Source organism: Antennarius striatus, chromosome 7 (genome assembly GCF_040054535.1).
Source record: "Antennarius striatus isolate MH-2024 chromosome 7, ASM4005453v1, whole genome shotgun sequence".
Taxonomy (NCBI): Eukaryota; Metazoa; Chordata; class Actinopteri; order Lophiiformes; family Antennariidae; genus Antennarius; species Antennarius striatus.
In genome coordinates this window covers 19,704,230-19,726,258 of record NC_090782.1, presented here as the reverse complement: position 1 = coordinate 19,726,258, position 22,029 = coordinate 19,704,230, and the positions used below count along the sequence as shown (strand labels likewise).

General features: G+C 37.0%; 3 protein-coding genes across 5 annotated transcripts in view; all 3 read left to right on the top strand.

Annotated features, from left to right (window-relative positions):
- The first annotated feature begins 2,074 nt into the window (after positions 1-2,074).
- mpv17l2 (MPV17 mitochondrial inner membrane protein like 2) lies at positions 2,075-6,847 on the top strand. The gene is made up of 7 exons (XM_068319691.1): positions 2,075-2,272; positions 3,076-3,312; positions 4,523-4,684; positions 4,876-4,952; positions 5,799-5,927; positions 6,018-6,110; positions 6,228-6,847. The coding sequence occupies exons 2-6, from the start codon at positions 3,123-3,125 to the stop codon at positions 6,108-6,110; spliced, it is 651 nt and encodes a 216-aa protein (XP_068175792.1). The 5' UTR covers positions 2,075-2,272; positions 3,076-3,122; the 3' UTR covers positions 6,228-6,847.
- Positions 6,848-7,864: 1,017 nt separating this feature from the next.
- LOC137599222 (protein CIST1-like) lies at positions 7,865-16,278 on the top strand. Of its 2 annotated transcripts, none has more exons than XM_068320021.1 (4): positions 7,865-7,956; positions 10,406-10,708; positions 11,601-11,764; positions 15,303-16,278. In XM_068320021.1, the coding sequence occupies exons 1-4, from the start codon at positions 7,935-7,937 to the stop codon at positions 15,345-15,347; spliced, it is 534 nt and encodes a 177-aa protein (XP_068176122.1). In that variant the 5' UTR covers positions 7,865-7,934; the 3' UTR covers positions 15,348-16,278. The 2 variants fall into 2 exon arrangements, with proteins under 2 accessions (XP_068176122.1, XP_068176121.1); XM_068320020.1 differs by lacking the exon at positions 7,865-7,956 and adding an exon at positions 7,963-8,112 and having other exon boundaries at positions 15,303-16,268.
- Positions 16,279-16,894: 616 nt separating this feature from the next.
- The window catches only part of LOC137599121 (3',5'-cyclic-AMP phosphodiesterase 4C-like), a 79,872-nt gene continuing 74,737 nt past the window's right edge, over positions 16,895-22,029 (top strand). For both annotated transcript variants that reach the window (XM_068319830.1, XM_068319829.1), the window contains exon 1: positions 16,895-17,062. The gene's annotated coding sequence lies outside the window, so the exon portion shown is untranslated. The remainder of the gene's footprint in view (positions 17,063-22,029) is intronic.

Sequence of the window (22,029 nt, the reverse complement as noted above, 5' to 3'; positions counted from 1 at the left end):
TCAAAGCCTCAAAATAATTTTGAACTGAATCAGTAAATTTGTGTTTCCTTTCAAAAAGGAACAGCTTCTAGACTTTGCATCATCAACAACACAGAAATGGTAGATGGCCCATAAAAAAAAATAAACGTCGCGTTCTTGAGAACATAAAATTTTCAGATTTAAGAAACAAAAATTGACACAGTCATCATTTATTATTTATACAGACCCATTCTTTGCCTTTATTTGTTTGACTTTATCATTGTGTTACCCTGATTATTTTGTAGTCACCTGGAAAGAACAACTAAATCAAGAGGAATCACTCAGTTCGAGCAGAAAGAAAAAGGGTGGATTGACTTTATTATGAAAGTGAAGTGATTTCCTGTCTATTTGTAACACCGTTAACTTTACACAAACAGTGACATGAAATGAATGACAGGAGGGCGGTGTTTCGACGGCAGCGTGAAGACTGAAAGCTCACTGGACATATCCCCACAATTCTGTCTGCAACTACGAACTACTGTCCTGAACCGATCCGCCGTAAACAGTCAGTCCGTCATTTCTTATTGATGAGCGCTACCTGAGAGTCTTATTTATTGATGAGGAGTCAATAGTGACCACTGACAGAATTTCCACATAATAACATAGTGGATTTTGAAATAGTACGCCCTATGCCGCCGAGATAGGCTCCGGCTCCCCGCGACCCGCTGCAGTGGATATAGCTGTGGCAATCTGAAGATGACTGACTGTATTTGAACAATTATTTTGTCAAACCATTTAATTTTTAATTTTTAATTTTATATACTGGTTTGATCCCCGAAGGGAAATTAAGAGAGCACACTCTAGCTACTGATTACAAACGCATGCATACATATATGTGAGTACAGGCCCCTGTATCACACACACACAAGGGGGCCTGTAGGCATGCAGGGGAGGTAGAGTGGCAGGCAGCTCCTTCTTGGTGCGCCTCAAATGAGCAATTTGTAAAGGGGACGGCACCTTGCTCAAGGGTGCCTCGGCAGTGCTCCGGAGATGAGCTGACACCTCCCACTGTTAGCTCACCTCCGGGTATTTTTGGGGGGGCGGGAGCGGGAATCGAACCGCCGATCTCAAATCATAGGACGACCTGCTCTACCGCCCGCTTTACCACTGAGCCACTGCCGCCACCCATTTGGCATGTAAATCAGATATAATTAAAAATCTATATAAAATTTGGGTTTCAGCTTTAATAGTTATTTCCCAGTTTAGTGATCCTTCATAGCCGCAAAACAACACAAACATATTGCAACAGAATAAATATTTCTGGACATTATCCTACTTTAATCTAACCATGTGCTATGAGAGCATGAAGCAACGTTTTAATTGCGCTTAACATTGTTAACTTTCGTTTGCGTTTGTTTAAACATGGAATTTCAAATTCATGTTATTAAATCTGAGGATGTCAAACCGACCTGCCTGCATCTTTGTGTCAATCATGATAGGTTTTAATGATATGTAATAAAGCGGACGGCATACTCTAATAAACTGATTATACACACAGAAATGTTTTGATTCAGAGTCAAGTCTGACAGATTCGGTGTGCACGTATTGTATATTTCACATTTATCCATTCATTTTCGTCTAGATGAGACAACTGCAATCAGTTCGGCCATAGCCGCTTTTTCGCCTTGCGGTTCATTGGTCCACTGGAGGCTAGTTAAGAGGCCAGCTCATGTAGGGGCATCTTAAATACTACATGTTAATCAAAATATGATATTATCAAGAGACCGTTGAAATAGATAAATTGTTGCAAGAAATAAATCTACTCACAAAACAGAAAAAATATCTAAAAAATTTACTATCACTTTCCACAAAAATGACGTTTGTTCCTCGCGTGGTCTTCACCATTCTTCCACACCAGTAGGTGGCGCCCATACAGAAAAGGAGTCCTCAATGGTAACCCTCTTGAGTCCATCACCACAAAGATATTGCTTCAGAGAACGGTTCTTAGACCCGCCCTCTTTTGCCTTTGATTGGCTCATTCAGATAACACGTCAATGCCTCTGACCAATGACATTTGATCTGCGGTTTCCTCTTGCTTTTCGTTGCATGGGACAGATTTCGTCGTTGCGGTGTCCCCTTCACAGCTGTGGATTACACGAGCATGTTTAGAACTACAACTAAACTATTTTTTTCTAGTATTTTCATAAGAGAGGCATATGTTATGATCAGGTTAACATAGATGAAAATAAATATAGAAATATATATCGACGGGAAACAGACGAAAGCCGCACCGACTCGGAATCCACTGTCACTGGTTAGTTAGTTAGTTAGTGGTACTGTAGTTGTTTAACTGTACAGCATGTTGTAAGTGTGGTTTAACTCTGTGCACAGCGCGTTAACTGTCCCAAATGGTGACCGTGACAGTGAACGCTTTTACCCGGCGTCCTGGACAGGACTGCCGGCGGGCTTTTCCTGAACCAGAATAAAATATCCGGGCTGTTAGACTGCTAGCCAGGAGCTAACATGACCGTTACATCAGATGGTGCATGTCGGTGGTGGAGGGTGACTTTTGACCTCGAGAACCTTTAATAGAAAAAACCCCCTCAATGGACTCTCAACACTTCACTGCAATTCATTTCTACAACGATGGGATGTGTGACTATTAATTAGTCATGGGTTACATGCACTTTCTGCGTTATAACAACTAAAATCAAAATGAAAGTGGAGGGCCATGAGCTTAAATTTGTCATGTGGTGGGGTATGATTTGGGGTATGATAGCAAAATTTTGGTACCAACTAGTTGATCACCTGCAGATCAGTGAATATCCTGCACCTGACAGATGCTCATTCAACACTATAAATTACACATGTACGTCTTTAGAAGCCAATCATTTGCTTCTTTTGTTTTTGGAAAATATTATTGAGGTCAATTTTGAACCAGATACCAGCTTAAGAAATAAAAGTTTTTCCATGTGTAATAGTCATATAGTCATATGAACTGATTTCCATATTATTAACCTATTGATTTTGTTTTGGTGCATTGAAAGTGTTGTCTCTACCTCCTCTGCTTGGATAGATCTTGTAGTCTTGTAGATCACCCTGTTTTTTCCCCCCAAGACCACAGAAAGCGTTTTCCTGCAGATGATAGTGGTGTTCCAAACATCATGCTTCCCCGGGTGGGTAAAGACTTTCTGGTCAGGATACGGTTCAACTGGCGGCCACTTTTCCAGGGCCGGTACCTGCTGATAACCAACACCTTGAGTGGAGGAGTCATGCTGGCTTTAGGTGATTGCTTGCAGCAGACCCGAGAAATCTATAGGGAACCAAAAAGAGTTCGTGAGTGGAGGAGAACAGGTGAGTGATCCTCCATGGGGAATTTTTTTTTTTTTAATTATTGCATAGGGATACAGTCTTCACATTTGGACTTGTGTTGATTCAATTTTGCAGTGTGTTTTCCGAATAGGAAATTAATGGAATTATCACAGGACATTTGTTAACAATTTGATGATTGGATGAATATGAAATGATTTAGATCAATAGCAATGCTGGTAGCATTGTGTCAGAAGGGATTAAAGAGGAAGACAGGGATGGATGAATTGCAGTGCAGGGGTTGACAGAACTTGCTGCAAAGAAGAAAAAGTTGCTAAACTTGAAATATCATTTGTGAAGTGTAAATAGTGTCAATATGAATATAAACTATATGTAGAACAAATGGTTCAACTGCAGAGAGATTTAGGCTTTTTAGAAGTCTTCTTATGAGGTCAAATATTTGAGAAAAAACAGTAACTGAATATGTTTTGAACATTGCAGGTTTTCATGAAATAATTTGGATTATTTTAAATGTATGCATTTTGTTTTTCTTTTCAATAATATCATTCAATTAGTTGTAAATTACTGAAATACTCTCAGCTTCAGGGGGGCTATGAACCCCTTGCACAAACCCCCATAATTGGTTCAGCATTAATAACTGAAAAAATACTTTCCTATTGATGTTCCTGTATGCTGTGTCTTGATTTTGGCAACAAGAAATGAAGAGCTGCTGAAACACGATAAAAACAGTAATTTTCTGCTTTAATAAACTTTGGTTTGTTCTTACAGATCCTTAGATACATGTTATATTACTGTGTGTGTGTGTGTGTGTGTGTGTGTGTGTGTGTGTGTGTGTGTGTGTGTGTGTGTGTGTGTGTAAAAAACATGTGTTTAAATTTGAATGTTTCTGTAATATACCATGTTTGATTCTCAAATTATTTTGTCTACCTTCTGTTCATCTGGATGATGTTTTTGGTTGGGGGTTGATATACAAGTCAAATGACTCATTAATCTCATTAGTTACGTCTGAAAAACACATAAAAAGTTCCAAAGCTCAACAAAAACATCAAAATGTTTTTGTTGAGATCTTTTCTAAATTTTGAGTATTTTGTAACCAGCATTTCAGTCAGATTTTAACACAAATTTTCTCAGTGCAATATCCCTATATTGGAAAGGATTTTCACCATTATTCTAAATTATCAAGAATAATTTTATTGCCATTAATTCTTTTTTCCAAATTTCTTTTCCCCTTAAGGTAACATGTTTCTTGTGGGCTGCTCCTTTGGCCCAATGTTGCACTACTGGTACATATGGCTGGACAGAGTCTTTGTTGGAAAAGGGCTGAAAACAGTGGTCAAGAAGGTTCTGACAGACCAGCTGATTGCCTCGCCGGTAATCGGGGTGTGGTTTTTTGTTGGTGAGAAGATTTTTATTGTCATCAAACAGTCTGTCTACCTCTTCTAGTGTTCACATACCTCAGTAGTACAGTTTCTAATGACACAGGCTCACATGTATGGAAAACATAGGCAAAGGTGATACTTGAAGATATTGTTAATGCTAAACAAAAGCATATGACGCACATCTGATGGCTCAATCTGTTTATTGCAGTAATGGGTTTCACTCAGGGACACACTTTATCCGAGGGATTGGAGGAATTTAAGAAGATGTTCTGGGAATTTTACAAGGCAAGTCCACCTGTCTTACCTGCACAGAAATATGCACATCATATTTACTCTATGACGTCAAATGTTCTCTCTTCTGTTTCTAAAGTGTTTACTTTTGCAACTCTAACTTTGGCTGTCTCGTTTGTGCTCCTGGGCTTTGGTTTTCATAGCAAAGTGTGTTTCTTCTCAACTGAGAAGCTGCTTCCTTTCGACCACTGACCCTTTCAAATGTGATCAGTGTAGCTGCTTTGTAACAACCAATCTGATCGGATGTTAAGTAAATTCATTAATGGTTTTGAAGATGAGTTTCTTAAAATATGAAAAAACCTAAGTGGAAGTTTTTTTCTCTCTGCCAGCTTCACAAAAACAAATATTGGTTGGTTCGAGTCTGTAAGCTTCCCTCTTCCACTGGCACGGTTTGACAAATTTGTCTAATCCCTGCAAGTCTTGGTAATTTAGTGATTTAGTGAAATTGTGGGGCACGTCTACCAAGGGGGTTGTGGTAAAATGCCAGCGGGGCACATGTGACCCTCGGGAACGTTTAACACAAACCTACTGGTTGCGTTTTCATTGCTGCACTACTGTAGAATAAAGTGTTATTACACATCCACTACAGTAGGTGGCGTTAACTGTCATTATTAGAGCACGTACAGGGAGAATTAGCTTCTCTGCTATGGTGTGGTGTTTTTTGGACTGAGCACACACATTATAGCGCTTTTGTGGCTTAGGGCCGGGGGTGAAAAACGTTTTGATAAATAGGATAAAATATTCCTTTATTAGTCCCACAGTGGGGAAATTTGGGAGATTTCCTGAAATTAACAGAAAACAATTTAGAAGCACAGGATGAATCTGTGTGTCTATCTGCAGGCGGACTGGTGTGTTTGGCCTGCTGCTCAGATGATCAACTTCTACTATCTAGCTCCTAAATACCGTGTTCTGTACATCAATACTGTCACTCTGGGGTGGGACACGTACCTGTCCCACCTTAAACATAAAGTAAGTCACCCTCAGCTCTTGTTCATTATGTATGTGAGTTGCTTTGCTGTTAAAATATTGAAGTGACACTGAATTCTGCTGTGTTGACAGAACAGTCCCCCCCCTGCGGTGACAAACAGCAGTGGTGCTGATGTTCAGCAAGGAGCCAGCCCCTCATCCACACCTCTGAAGGAGAAAGCTTAGGTTCGGCGGTAATCCTCATTGGGAAGTTAGAAACAAAAGAACATTTAACATCTTGCAATCGTTGCAAGATGTTGAGGCACTATAACAGCTTAGTGCTCTTCTTTCTCTGACCAACAGGTCCTTTCTTTAACGCTTGAAAGACCGCATGTGTGCATCTGAACTCAGACGGGCTGTGGATCTTGAAGTTGAAGCGTCGGAGCACTTTTCTTTTTACGTCAGTAAAAAGTTAATGATCCTTCTGTTCATTTCAGAATAATGTGTGTGAGGTGTGCTCAGGGATGAAAAGCTGTTTTACTGCCTGTCATTTTAATACATCTGATTGTTGTCAATAACATAGAATTCATCAAGCAACTTAATGTGTCCCAGAAATTATTGACGTCATATTGCCATCTGCTGTTGTTCAGTATTTATATTGACTTGCATTAATGTGTTTATTACGTGGACCAACCTTACTTTGTTTTTTAAGCCATATAAAAATACTTTTTTTTCCCTTTATGGGATCAATAAATTTATACATAATCGGAATTGCTGTTAAATACAACGTCTTGTGTATTTTACATATCAAACTAACTTACCTATTTCATAGGTACATGGAATCCAGATAGACAGAAGATGTGTGGTTAATTTATTTTTCAATATTTATAAAATAATACGAAAGTTTCCAGCTGTAATGAATTGAGTAGACATTCTGTTTTTAATGTTTGATCATTGTCTCACCTTTTTCAGCAATAAATACAGATTTTGCTGGATGAAATAAAATCAGGAGTCTTGATTGACTTATTTTCATCTAAATGAAAGTCACATTGTCTACATCTGTTGTTATAAAGTACAGCAAGTATCTATATTGCTATTAACATGGATAAATGGGAAGTGCTATTTTGTAGGTGCCAAGCACCACGTCATTTTCCTCCATTACATACGTAGTCGGTATTTGTCAGGGTTTTTGCATATAGAGAACTGGAGTAGTTGCTAGTCGTACGCACATGTAAAACGCTCTTGATGAGGTTGAGACAAGATAAAAGATGGCATACGTAAATATCAGAGGCGCGTCAAGATCAACAGTTATCTCTGTCGGGAAAGTTTTACAAGTGTTCATAACTTGTCAACCTCTGACCTAATCTGAAAGTTTGATAAGCATATCAATGACACATCTGAGTTGTGTGTGTTACTGATGTGCGTCTCATGGCGGAACAATTTACTTTCGCTTTACTTTGGCTGAGGAATTGTAAGAAGAGTATTACGGCTGGTTCGCCTGTTTGCTATGCAGATCTGGAGCAGCAGATCATTGCACAAATACTTGTTTAATTATTTTATCACAATATTTTATTATAAAAGCAGCTTCAGGGAGAACAAGGAGGAAATCTGAATGTGAGCAGAGAAAAGTGATCCTTGATATTATGGGATCACATGAGCTGCACTGTTAACATACTAAAGCCTACCAACTGAGAGTAGATGCGTCTTCATGAATTAATTTACCAGTAATTCATTGATGAACTTCAAAGTAACTGCACGACCATATTTCTACAGCAGCTCGTAATGGACAAATCACAGGGGGCTCTAGAGGAGATTTCACATGTTTTCATTGTTAACTGCCACACAATATATTTCTCAGAATAATACCCATCTTCCCAGCTCTGCCAAGCATTTTATTTTATTATGTGTAATTTGCATAATGATCCTAACGCACACATCTCTGTTTGACCATCCCGTACTTGAATACTTGTGAACACCAGTTGTGTACTGAGCCAGGAGCCTTCAGCCTGTACTAAGCTGTGTTCACACATTGACGCACAAGCCTGTTGGATTTTATACGCGCCACACACAATGGTTTGGAACCACTCCTCAGGTATGCCACACATCCTGCTGTTAAGGATATAGTGTGCGTGTGTTTGTGTGTGTGAATGCTGTGGATATGACTGCTACCAAGTCCTCTCTTTCAACATGCCTTTAGTAATGCACCTTGCTCTACTGGTGTCTCTGCTAGCAGTGAAAGTTTGTTCAGGTAAATCAGTATTTCACACTTTCTAAATATTTTCAGACTTGTTTGAAAGTACTCCAAGTTAAAGTTTTGTTAAAATGCAAGTTTACACAACGGGGAACTTGCATTCAGTTAGACGTTGGGGGTTCAGCAGCTCTTGGAGGTGGGATGTTTCTCAATATGTAGGAAAATAACTGAGGTCAAAATAACTTCTGTAGTTTAGTGTCTGGAGTATTAAAGTAATAGTGATATATTCCTGATTGTTCTGCCTACTGCTCTTCTCAGAATTTATCTGGGCCTGAAATGCAGTTAAGTATAGCTTTGAGTATCAAAGTTTTTATTTCAGTTTTTAAAACATTGTTTTAATCATTATATTAAGTTAATAATTAACTGAAGTAAGTTTTTTTTTTTTTTACCTGTGAATGATTATTCTTCTGTCTTATAGTTTCAAGTTACGTTAATTTTGTACAGTTGCTACTTTTAACAATACAAAATTTTGAACCATAACAAAGAATATTTGAGTAATTTCTAGTCAAATATATTTTTCTTTCACATTTCAATTGTTTTAATTGATAAGTTTAAATATATTAAGGTAATCTGTTAAAGAAATCCACCAGGGTAATTATATTTTGAACACATGCAGCATCAATAGCCAGCAATATTTTAGATGGAAGTGTATTAAACCGAAAAGTTGCATCTTTACAGAAGTCTTGGTATGTTATACTTCTGTGAGCTGTTAGACATTATTAAGTTATTAACATAGGAAATCCCTAGCAACTGGGTTGCCACCTTTCATAAGTTTATTAGATGTTGAAGCTGCTTTCCAACTGAGTTGGAAAAAAGGGAAAAATCCCTTGAGAATGAAAAACGAAACCAAAAGTCCTTGACCATGAAAACCACTGGAATCGTGTCATTAATTGATTAGTAGTTATTCATTCTTTGAAAGAGGTGACTAGCTCTATGACAGCCTAATAAATAGCCTTAAGTGTTGGAAACATGCCCCTTTATTTTACTCTTACAAATTTTATCAGAATGTAAATCAAGAAAATTAAATGTGTGTGTTTACTGTTGACTGATAGGATGGTTAGGGGAAAAAAAGTGCAACAGAATTTGGTTTCAATGATGGTATTAAAGCATAAATCAACAAAATTAAAAAAAAAAAAATACAGAAGATGCTCAATAAAATTAATTCCATATAATGTGCTTATATTTTGCTTGTGTTTTATTTTAAAGCAGCATAATGTGCGTGCAGGCCTAGCTTCATTCCTTTCTTGGTTTCGCATATTTAAAGCTCAGTTGGGGGGAAAAAAGGAAGCTGGAGGGGAAAAGATCAGGAAAGGCAGTTACAAATTTTGAAACATTTTCAAATCGTTTTCAATGAACAGTGGAATTATTATTTTTTTAATCTATTGAAATAGTGAGTCTTTCAGGCGTCTGAAACTACCGTAACAATAATGCAGAGCTGGGCAGTGGCACACGTTGCTTATTTACCTTGGTGGGGCTGCCGATACTGAAATCCTGTGTAAACACAGTGTTTTCTTTTGTGTTTTTTGTTTGTGCACTAAACTTTAACCATAATAAATTGACACAGGTCTCTCTATTTCTTCATGACACTTGTCCAAAAGGAATTTAGGAAATTAATGTAGAAGTGTCATTCCAGTTTAGGTCGTCTTAGCTTCCATGGCAACAACATTTTCCCAAGCATTTCTGAAGCTCAAGCCAGCAGAGCTTCCTGTCGTGGAATCAAATAAAGTTGGTGACATCACATGTTGATCCTTGGGATTAAGAGTATATGAGTTCATTCTCCTTCCTTTTCAACTAGAGTGGGGAAGTAATTTCACTTGTCCTCTTTAAATGATCACCATGGATTTTGCGGAATTTTATAAGCTCTTGGGCCTATTTGAGTGGAGTTTGAAACAGATTTGGAAATGGATGCAGATTCTGGGTATCTTTTCTATAACATTGCAAGACATAGTCTTTGGAAACAGTTTGCTAACATATTGAGTAGGTCATTCAAAACAGGAAATACCATTATTGATGACTCATGATGTCCCGTCGCTATGCTTAAATGAATATAGATCAAAACTCATCTGGATTTCTCGATAATAAAATGTACTTTGCACTTGAAGTGGTATAATGCATATCTATGGGGTTAAGGAGGGTGGAGTGTGGGTAAGTCTGGGTAAAGTTTTGTTCTGTTCATGAGCAAAATCTCAGCTGCTTTTAACTTGTTATCTACAGAAAAGTGCTCTCTGCTGTCCTTTATCGGGTTTGAATCCATGCTTCACTATTTTTTATGTTATTTGTTCCATTCCAGACAACAGCACTGCCTTCGTAGCTGAGCAGAAGCCCATAAGTGTTACACAGTCTACAAGATTTGCTGTGACAACAAAATATGATAATGGCTCATCCACGCAGAAGAATTACAACTCAGCCACCTCAAGGAACGCTTCATTGTCCTCACAGACAATAAACAAGACAGAGGCAAAACATCCTACACCTATACCAACCAACCACTCATCCGATGAGTTGGTTTCCCGTGGATCAATGGGAAACGTTCAACTACAAACAGAATTGCCAAACGGCACGACAACCACAGACACAAACACAAGCAGCCCAGGTAGAAGGATAATATTATCTCAGTAAAATGCTAAACGTCTGGCTAATTCCATCGCAGTTAAAAAAAATGTGGATATAATTGAAAGACGATTACATCAAAAAGTACATTTGTTTAATGCTAAACCAAAGGGGTGTCAAATTTATACATCTCCTCTTGTGAACATACTGTATTTATTCCTAATGACAAACTGAAGCCATTTGACATCCATATCAAAACCTTTGACAGGATTTACAGAATCTTGTGCTTTGACGCATTTTCATTTGTTGGAGGCTAGAGTAGAGTAGATCTTTATTGATCCCTTAAGGAGGTTCCGTTAGGGAAATTAACTATTATGTGAAGGCAGTGGAGAAATGGCGTAATTGTCAAAGGATTGCCAGATGCGATTAAAACAGAGAAAATGTTAAGGTGAAAAAATTTTCAGTGTTTTCACCTCTGCAGGATCTCCATATAGAAAGCTCTACTACTAAATGCTACATGTGAAAGCTCAGAAAATCAATGACAATAAAAGTTCAAGGGAGACTAACTTATTTTTCTGCAACAGGTTAAAAATTTCCATTGTCCCGTCTCCTGTTTCGCCTTCTTTGCTTTCAGCACCCACTGTGCCAGTGTTTAGTCAGTGACCATTACAGTAGTTGTAAACTTCTTCAAAGTATTGCTATACATGTGGACATTAAATAACCTATACAGCGGCCTATATAGTTTTTAGTGGGAGTCAAAGTCAGTCATAGTAATTGTAAAATGTTTAGAATTTTATTGCTCTCTAGTGATATATTTAGAGTAATTTTTCTCTCCACTTCTACAACCCTCATTTTGGACATGAGTAAAAGTGTAGATACTGTAGTCTGATGTGTTTAGTTGTTTTGAAACTCACTGTTGTTTGTCTTTACTGCAGGTCTGTCACACAATTGGACCAAAGATGACTGGGAAGCAAATCCAGGTCTTGTGGTCGTCATTTGTATCTTCTGCATCATTGCCGCTCTTGTTCTTGTGATTGTCATCTTGAAATGTATCCAGTCACCACACTCCAATTTTGAGCGGCTTGAGGATGTGCCGATGGTAAGGTAGAAAAATAATTTGAATTTAAACATGCAATACAATGATAGATTATTGTAAAATATTTTATTCAGTCCATTCTAAAAGGTTAGTACATATTTGAGTAAGACCATCATATGTTAATCTTTTATTTTTGGATATATTTGCTTGGTTCTGACTGAAAATTTTTAACTATAAATGAGATGGATTGCTGTGAAATGTTGATCAGACATTTATTCAATCAAGTGGATTAATTCATTGAAAATCTGGCCACAATAATACAAACTAGATATTCTTTAAAAACATATTCATTTATTTTATGATAACCAATGAAAATATTATGATAGTTCAAAAAAATAATGATAAAATTTAGTGAATAGTTCATTTTGTAGACTTCAAAAAGTGTCTGATCTGCTTGCTGATGCTCTTAATTGTTAAGTGCAGCCTAAAAATGTGTGGCGCTTTTTAGAAATTTTTTTCCCAAGATCACTATGTAAACTTGTTTATCATCTGCATAGGGATGAATGCATAGTAACTGACCTTGTGATGACTGATATTTTTTCAAAGAGGGAGTTTATAAAATGAAAGCAAAATAAGGCTAATGCTTACTTTAGGAGTGTTACATTACATTACATGACAACTTAAAATGTTGCTGTCAAATACTGCTCTTCAGTTCCATGCAAGAAGCAACATTCAAGGCATCCATTGGAATCGTTAATCCATTTACAAACTTTAAGTCTCTATGATGTAGTTTGCTCAAAAAACCAGGTTGGAGCATTTCTGAAAGGCTTTCGTCAATGAACAATAAATTAATTTACTAAGGTAATGTAGATCTGATATGCTCCTTTAATTGTTGAAGTCAGTGTGATATTAGCTGGTTGGCCATTAAGAAACTTTAAACATTTTTTTTTTGTTTCTGGTACAACCTTTAGGAACAGACTTGTATTTATTTCCTCACTAAACGAGAATAAATGTGGATTTTTATCTTCAAAACATCTGTAACTCTTGAACATTTTGTCCAGTTTGGACTTCATCTTGAGGCTTGCACATATTAAACCCAGGGGCAGATTAAGACAATAAATCACTGCCATGAAACAAAGAACCAAGATGCCTACACAGGCAACAACAATGTGACAAGAATTAAGTGCGGTACCGTTTCAAATTTCCACCAGCAGGAACCAATGTGATTAAACTGTGGACAAGGTGTGACTGATGGCTGACTGTGTCTCGGTCTGCAAGGATTTAAACTGTGAACCCCGGCAGTGAATGAGGCTTCTCAGCTGCCGTGCCTCATTTTTTTCCTTTCCCCCTCAGCAGTTAACACAGTGACATTGTGGTTAGTACTCCTCCCTTGCATCAAGAAGGTCATGGGTTCAATTCCCAGCATTCTCAACCAAGCCTTTCTGCTTAGACTTTACATGTTCTCTCTATGTCTGAAAGGGTTTCCCACCACCATCAAGAAACATGTATATTAGGAACATTAAATTATGCTGGCAGCGCACTCAAGTCATCGCAACTCAGGACTTTTCTTGTGCAATTTGCATAAAGACAGTAATGAAGCTTCTTCTTCAGTGATCTGCTACCCTCTCACTACTCAGACAGGAGGTCTGACTAGGTTGTCAGTGCGTGAAAAAGTATCAAAAACAAGACTGTCTGATGTAATGAATAAGCACTTTATTCTGAGGTTGAAGCTTATTATTACACTCCATTAACGTGTCAGGAAGCATTTAGACATGCTCAGCATCTTGGATTCTTTGGACGTCATTTCAGGTACAAATGTAACCAAGTACCCACCACGAGACTACCTCAAACAAAAGCAAAACACTGTTTAGAAGACATCTATTGCCACCAGTTACCTATAATACTTTATTACTACATCACTGTTGTCGCTGTGAAGAGGCACCAGGCTGTTGCATTGGATTAAAACAGCGTTCTACCTAAAAATGCAAATACACAAAGTATAGCATTCAGTGCTTGGCCAACAAGATAAAAGTCCAAACACAAAAGCAGCTGATTATGCAAATTGTTGTTGATGAGTAGACAATTTGCTTTAATAAGAACCGGACTGTCTGGGACACAACTATAAGTGTTGTTTATTTTTCCCACATATGGCTGCAAACTCAGACTTATCTCCAGGCTGTTCTCTGTGGGTGAAAACATACTGTTTTAATTTTCAGCGATATTTTGTGGTAGCCTGCAGCTTCTCTATTGTGAATATACAACATTTTCCACTTTAATGAAACTGAACCTGATGTAACCAGTTAGTGTTGTGAGTGAGGCACTATGTGAGACCATTGTAGTGCGGACAGGGAGGTGAGGTTTTTTCGACACTCTTTATTTTTTTACAGATAGCAACAAACTCAGGCAGCCATATGGAACCCTCTAATGACAGGAAACTTACTCTGTCACCATCATAGAAAAGTAAGTTCGTAGAGTGGACATCCGGTGATTGCAGGGTAAGAGGGATTGGCTGGAATTTAGAGTGAGAAAGGAGAATAATTTAAGGGCATCTGGTGGAAGACTACAGGATGGCAGGTTTGGGATAGAAGATAAAAGTGCACTGGTGTTGACAACAGAATCCCTGAATCCCTAGTTTTTTCTGGTCAATTTACAGAAGCAACATGGCATTTTGATATTATATGCAACAAGCATATTACGAGTAACTCCAGTGTCCTTTGTGAAAACATCATCATTATTACTTCCACACACAGGTTAGGATTTGTTGCATTGTCAGCATGATTAAACAAAAACCCCTGAAGAAATTTGTATGAAACTGGGTGGACCTTTGTCCAGAAAAGGCCACATAGAACTTTGAGGCTTATCTGGGTAAAAGGGGACATTTATACGTTTTATTTATTTCCCCCCGTTTTATTTATTTATATATATATATATATATATATATATATATATATATATATATATATATATATATATATATATATATATATATATAAAATATATTTTATATATATATAAAAAATATATTTTATATATATATATAGTATATATAGTATATATATAGACACACACACACACACACACACACACACACATAAATATGTAGTACATATATTACATACATATTTACAGTTTGATGAGGAATCAAATCAAGATCCACTGCTATAAAAAACGAAAACTGTTACTTAAGTTATGGTTACAGGACTAAGAGTCAGATATAAGATAAGGTGTCACTGAATCACAGGGTAGCACTGGGTATGAGTTCTATTGAGTTCCAATTTTACAATCCCAATCTTCAAACTTTCAAACATCATTGACTTTGTGTAACTACTCTATGTTCAATTACAGTGGCAATTTAAAATAATTAGACAAACTCAATCATGTTCATCTTCTGTACTGCAATCAAATGCACCCTTAATGTAAAGTTCTCACAGCGAGGCAGACTTCTTTAATATATTCTAGAATCACTTTAGCTCAGTTGCTCAATGAGATTTTCTAAGACCACTACATCCAACAGACTTACAAAAATTTTAAAACCACGCTGGTTGTAGTTTATTATGAATTAATTTTGATCCTTTAACCCCTTTTCATTTCCTTCCTCCAGGGAAACGTGAATGAGAAGTCTCCGATTGCCCCGTACTCAAAATGACTTTTGATACTGATGGTCAGGATGAATCCATCTTGCTCTACAACTTGAACGTATCTGGACAGAAAAGGCACACCACACCGGCAGTGATGAAAAAGACAAATGAAAATGTTTTATGATATGCTTCCAAGCTAATTTTTCTTTGCATGGTAAAATCGTTGACACATTGAGTGTTTTGACCTTAGGTCTGATAGCAGACATTTTTAATTCTTCTGATTTAGGCTCTGAACCTTAATCAAGTATTACTCAACTATTGTATTATTATCTCCCTATTTCCAACCTAAAACACACAACGTCTCCTAATCTGGTGATATGTGTCCTCAGTAGCATTTGAAAATCATATTTGCACTTTTACATAATACAGATGTCGTCATAGAAAAACATCATCTTGTCAATTTTGCTCAGTGACTGAAATTTGTATGTCATCTTTTTGACTGTACTCATGTAATCCAACAGTAAATCTGAATGTCAAAGTTGGTCTGTTTCATTTAACATTTAAGACGCGATTCCTGGGAAATAACTGGTGCTGCAGTCTAGTAAGTTAATGCGCAGGAACTGCCGTAAATACAGTGTTATTACTGTTACCCGGCCTCTGAGTCCAGTTCTGGTGAAAAAAACTGACGTTGAAATGAAATAAAATGAAATTCCCTCTAATTTTGTTGTATTTTGTCAGTAAACCAACCCCCTATTGCAAAAGCTGTGACCTGTTGCTATACTAAGGACACAAACAAGTTAGATGTTGGTATTACGGTATTATTAAACTCATCCTGAGGGCTGACTTGGACTAACAACTATAGTTAGATTTCAATCATAGTACTAACAATATCTGGTCATACATACAGATTAAATTAAATATTCAAGCTACAACCATGATTTTCACACAATATCGTTTCTATGACTTTGTCATTTTCCTTCTATTTTTTAAATTCTCCTTTAATTATAAAGACCAACCCATCACTCTTTGGTTTGTTTGTTGTGATGAAAAGTTTTTAATGTGTTATATTACTTACCCTATGATGCACAATATGTATGACCAGTGTAGACTATAAATTGTAAATTGTATATCTCTAAATATCTAAGTATGTTTGAATCTTTCTTCCACTACTCTCAATACTTATTATATTTCTGTCTATCCTATAGTCCTCCATTCTCTCCGAATGCTGCTGCTGTGATCGTGAAATAATATCTTATCTTACTTATATAGTGATCTACAATAAACAATCAATAAATTATCAAGCCAGCTTTATATACGCCATTGAGTTGTTTTTTCTTTTCTTTTTTTAAAGAAACATAATTCTAAGAATAAAAAAGGGGAAAAAAACACTTCTGTGTTTTTTTAAAAGTTCTTTTTAAACTTAATTACGTACTCATATTGCATTATTTTCTATGCTATTGTTGGAAATCTGTTTTTCAAACATTTAACTTGTGTTGACAACAAACCATCAGAGCTGAGCTCGTGCTTACTGCGTGCAACTTGTTTACGTTCGGAGAGATCCACTTCCCGTCACGTGACGCGCCGTGACGTCACGGTGACGGACGCAAAGCGGTGTGCAGCGCTGCATGTTTGGGAGTTTGAAGTCTGACTAACTAACCTGCTGCAATAAAACATGGACAGCGACGAAATGTGCGGCAGCACGACTTGAGTGACACTCCCGACAGGTTGAGCGAGTTTTAAACGGCTACGGCTTGAAGCAGACAGGAGACGACTTGTCGACTGGGTGAGTTAAACTTCACTTATATTTCACTCCTCTTTATACCAACTGCTGTTTTAAATGTGTGCCTGTTTCTCAGTGAAATTGTGAGGACTGTGTGGGTTGCTGTTTGTCCCTGGAAATAGAAACTGTCAAATAAAATCACTGCTTTCATAATTTGAACACAGCCTGTGGATGTAAGTTATTTAGAAACTCAATAGCGATTTTTTTTTAGACTGTTAGACTTTATGTGTTGACATAAAATCACATCCTTATTGCATTCTCATAGCATCAAAAGTTAATTTGTGGTGTGTACAGCTTGTTTGTTTGTTTTTGTAAAAAAAAAAAAAAAAGTATTACTGTGAGGACCTGTCTTTCTGTAATATTTGTTGAATGTTCAGTCATATCAGTAGCAGTGGTTCCACTTGTGTGGCATTGTTTCTGTTGAGCTTTTGCAATAATTCAGTTCCATGAACAAACCGACGTGGAATGTATTTCCCCAAAATATTTATGCGTTCCCTCTGCGTATCGTTATCTCCTTCCTTCCTGCATATCTGCTTCCTTCATTGTGACTATAAAACCCACCACACACACGTGCACACACACACACACACACACACACACACACACACACACACACACACACACACACACACACACACACACACACACACACACACACACACACACACACACACAGAGTGGATTTTGTCAAGAGGCAAATATGATCAGAAATTTAAACCATGGCCCCTTGCTTTGTTCATTTTTTTTGGTAACTCACTTCTTCAATTCTAAAAAAGTGCGATAACATCAAATGTTTTCTTAGTTATTTTCCAATGTACTAGCTGTTTATATTAATTTTTTAGATTGTTATAAAATATATACAGTACTGTCATTTGAATATCAACACAACTCAAATGTTCTTTTCCTTTATCTAATCTCAGGTCTGGTCGGGTCCTTTCTTCTTCTTTGGTGTATCGTTTCAGTGTTTCCAGACAGTCACCGGGTTGTGATCAGCAAAGTCAACAAAATCAGCGGAAATTATTTTGATTTTACTGACCTTTAGAAGTTAGAGAAGGTTGTTTCATTATCTGTAAGATGTCTTGAAAAGTTGTCAAAGCATTTATTGATAAATTATATTTAGTTACTGACCTTGGGTGAAGGGAGAGTGTCTTATTTGATATCCAATCTAATCTAATTGAATACAATTTTAGGTGGATACTGGCGTAGATGAGATATTACACATTAAGAGACATTTAAATAGACTTCATGTTGTGTGTTAGAGGTTAGAAGCTAGAGGTAAGTCAAACTACTAGTGACAACTTCAGTGTCAAAAGCTAGGAGTCATTTTCCAGGGTCAAGAGATCAGGTGGTATCGCTTAATCTGGCATGAAGAACATCAGAGTAAAGTGATGTTATCAAGGTTGACGTCACATTTCCTGGGTTTAATGATTCATCAGTTTCTTAGTAACAGTGTTATTGCTGATGTATATGTACTGTACATATATGAGAGTGCTTCTTGTTCTTGCCTGTAACTCTTTGAGTTTTGTCCCTTTTGTTACCTGTATTCATTTATTCAAATTAATGTGACTTGAGAACGAGTTTTTTTAGCACGCTAAAAAGTTTTATTCAAAATACAGGCCTTGTTTTGTCCCATTTAAGAATTTCCAAATTAGTTTTCTCATCAGACTTTTTGAGGTGTTTCTGAAGTCTGGTCTCAGTTTGAAAGAAACATTTAAATTTGTACTTTCATGCAGTAATACTCTTTCTATGCACTCTTACCTTTAGATAATTTTGCAAAAAGACTCTAGCCATCAGAGTTAAATGTACTCCGTGAGACCTTTTCCCCCTGTCATTGGAAACTTTGGTAACACAAAAGTGTCAAATCAGCAAGAAATCCTGACATGATTGTGCGCATTGTGTCCACTAGATGGCGCTCTGCTGCAACGCTGAGCTGCATCCTTTTGCTCTTATCATTCATCACCATCTGATTGTTCTATTTTGCAATCATTTGCGGAGCCATGACCTAATGCTGCTGTTGTCCTTCTGCATGAGTCACTGATGCGTTTACAAAAAGAACTATTTGTCTTGTCATTTCTTCAGGTTTGCGGTAAGAAGAATGACTTCCAAAGAAACTTACAGGCGGTCGTTGGCAGATGGCTGAAATTTTTATTAGTCATCTTTGTTTTTTCTGCTCTGTAAAGACTGCATCTCAAAGCTTCTTTAGACTTCATGCTATGCTGACATTCGATTAAGTGAGATGTGACAAGACACTATTAACAAAATGCGGATCTGTTGGTTTGAAATTCTAGAGAAGGAAAGAGCAGCAGTGAGAGGAAACCACATTGAAATGTTACATAAATCTACATCAGGGAACAAACAGAGGAGACAACATAGAAATATAACAAAAATAAACTATTTTCAATTGATTGTAACTTTGATCACTGTCAAAAAGCAATCTATTTTTTCCTGAATATATTTTTTATACCTGACAAGTCCATTTATATCAAATGTAGTGCTACATTTTTGTGGCAGACATTAGAAGTATGATAGGTGTAAAAAGGGTAAACAATGTATTTAGGACTTAAAGTGTTTCAGAAAGCAAGACAAATTTTCCTTCTTTTAGAGTCATACATACCACTCCATTGTCTGTATGCTATCTAGAGTTCTAGAAAGCAGTTAGCTCATCTTAGCACAAAGACTATTACCAGGGGAAATCATTTAGCCCTGCTCTGTCCACAGGAAACAACATCTGTGAAATCAGCACCTCTGAAACTCACTAATTAGCTCCACACATTTGTGTAGTCACCTCTGTCTGTTGTTTCGTGTTTGGTTGGTTTAAATTCTAAAGAGGATCACTCAAAATCTTCACGATGAATTTTGATTAAAGTTCATGGAATACTAATATTAAAAGTGACATTTACTCTCAGTACGTAGGTTAAGGTACTTGGTTCCATTATGTCGCTGTGTGGATTGGGCGTGAATGTTCCCTCAAGGTAAATCTCGTGACGTTGTTGAACGTTGCACAGACACTTTAGCCTTATCAGATTAAATTTTAACAAGCCTATCTGCTGTGCGTCATCACAACGACAGCATCATAAGACACCTTGGGGGTTGACTTTATGATGGCTGATTGTAGAACGTAAGACAAGGACATTGCTGCTGACACAGTTAATAATTACAAACTGCCAGACATGGTTGGATTCACACTAGACATACTGCAAGATGTTTTTTGCGGCATAAGGTGTTGCACACTGCACCACACATAATGTTATTCATGTTTTGGGATTTGATAAAGTTAAATTGTTTTCACATTTTCATGTTACTGTTGCTCGTCTAGAATGTGAAATGATTAAACTGAATACACTTAATTAAACAGAATTCCTATTTTTGTATTCTAGTAAACTGTGGTGGCAGAAGCTATAACCTATATTTGCCTTTCAAGTCAGCCGGTCTCTAATGATCGCCAGTGGTCGACTTTTCTAATGCATTCAGCTGTAATAATGTATAAATAAGAAGACTCTTTGGTGCGTGACAGCTTGACAGGAACTAAAATAAACTTTTCACACAGCAGGTGTTATAAGGCGTCATTGCAGAAAAAGAGGGAATGTCACTCCTTTTCCTTGGAAGACAAAGTTGTCATCAGCTCCCGACAATATGAGCAAGAGGAATGAAAGATGAGAATGCATGAGGTAGAATTCCTCCAGCTGAGGTCAAATGAGCAAGGGCATCTCTTTGGTCTGTATTTTTTAGATGCAAAGTGGGAGTAGCCTTTAGTTCCATTTATTTTTCCCCATGAGAGACCATTTTACTCACAGATGTTGCTCTTTAGTGTCATAGATTTTTGTGAATCGTCAGAAAATAGTGACAGTTATGGTTAGAAAAATCTGGTTCCTTGATTTAAAAATGTTGTGTATTATTCTAATATCAAAACCTGTATTTAGTGGAGAGACACAGGGAGCACAACCAATCAGTACAAAGCAAACTGAAATAAACAAGTGCACTCCTTAAGCCCCAAAATTTAGAGAAATTACTTTTATCTTGCAAACATTATTTCTCAGACACATTATGAATATTAAAAAGTATTAGCAAACATATAAACTCATCTAATCACAGGAATGATTGACATTCACACATAATCCCCTTTATTTATTATTATATTTATTGTTATATGATGCTGAGGATATTTTTTTAGAGAACATTACGTAATGAGAATTTCAGCTGAGGAACTAGAACTAGAAGTAGTTCCGACTTCACAGCTCAATATGCAAGATACGTTTGAAGTTGTAATGACACTGAGCTAGCTAGAACTATACCTGAAACTGAAGCTGCTAAATTTACTGTAATTAATCTTTGCAAGAAAATCCAATATCATTTTGTTTTTTCCTTTGATGTGCATGTAAGGGACTGTAGGGATGCAAAATATCCCAGGCAACTTCCATAGCACAGAAGGTATTGAAAAACGAATGCCAGAAAACTAGATCAGACAGCCTTATCTCCGTGGAGGAAAAGTTCCACCCTCTTCGTTTCCAAATTGGACTTTGTAAGACACAGCAGACGACTGGCTGCTGAGTTTCATATGCAATTAAAAAGGTCAGAAATATATTCGGGAGAAGGCAATCAATAAGATCCGAAAATCAATTCCAGAACAAACAAGGATGCAAGGACAGGAAGCCATTTGTAAAATGATGGTTAGTTGCACTAAATGTCTAGCAGCTGAGGTGTTTCACAGTTTTGTGGTTCAAACAAGAGAAACAAAAACAGAAAAACTAACTTGAGTAAAGATGGATGGAGCTGAAAATGTGCAGGTGGAGCCATTAAAGCCCAGAGGCAGTTTGTGTGACTGCTCTTGTTAAAAATACATTAGATCTTGGATATATCTGTGAAGCAATTATCATACCCTCATTTTGCAAAAACAAAAGTTTAATTTGGCTTTAGATGTAGTCATGAAAGATTTTCCTATTGAGAGCTGTGATTAATTGGCTGTTGCTTTC

Excerpts from the sequence above, each read along its gene's own strand:
- mpv17l2 (XM_068319691.1), top strand. The coding sequence starts at position 3,123 with ATGCTTCCCCGGGTGGGTAAAGACTTTCTGGTCAGGATACGGTTCAAC. Across the intron at positions 4,685-4,875 it reads CGGGGTGTGGTTTTTTGTTG|TAATGGGTTTCACTCAGGGA; the intron begins GTGAGAAGATTT and ends TGTTTATTGCAG. Across the intron at positions 5,928-6,017 it reads TGTCCCACCTTAAACATAAA|AACAGTCCCCCCCCTGCGGT; the intron begins GTAAGTCACCCT and ends CTGTGTTGACAG.
- LOC137599222 (XM_068320020.1), top strand. The coding sequence starts at position 8,052 with ATGCCTTTAGTAATGCACCTTGCTCTACTGGTGTCTCTGCTAGCAGTG. Across the intron at positions 10,709-11,600 it reads CACAAACACAAGCAGCCCAG|GTCTGTCACACAATTGGACC; the intron begins GTAGAAGGATAA and ends TCTTTACTGCAG. Across the intron at positions 11,765-15,302 it reads GGCTTGAGGATGTGCCGATG|GGAAACGTGAATGAGAAGTC; the intron begins GTAAGGTAGAAA and ends TCCTTCCTCCAG.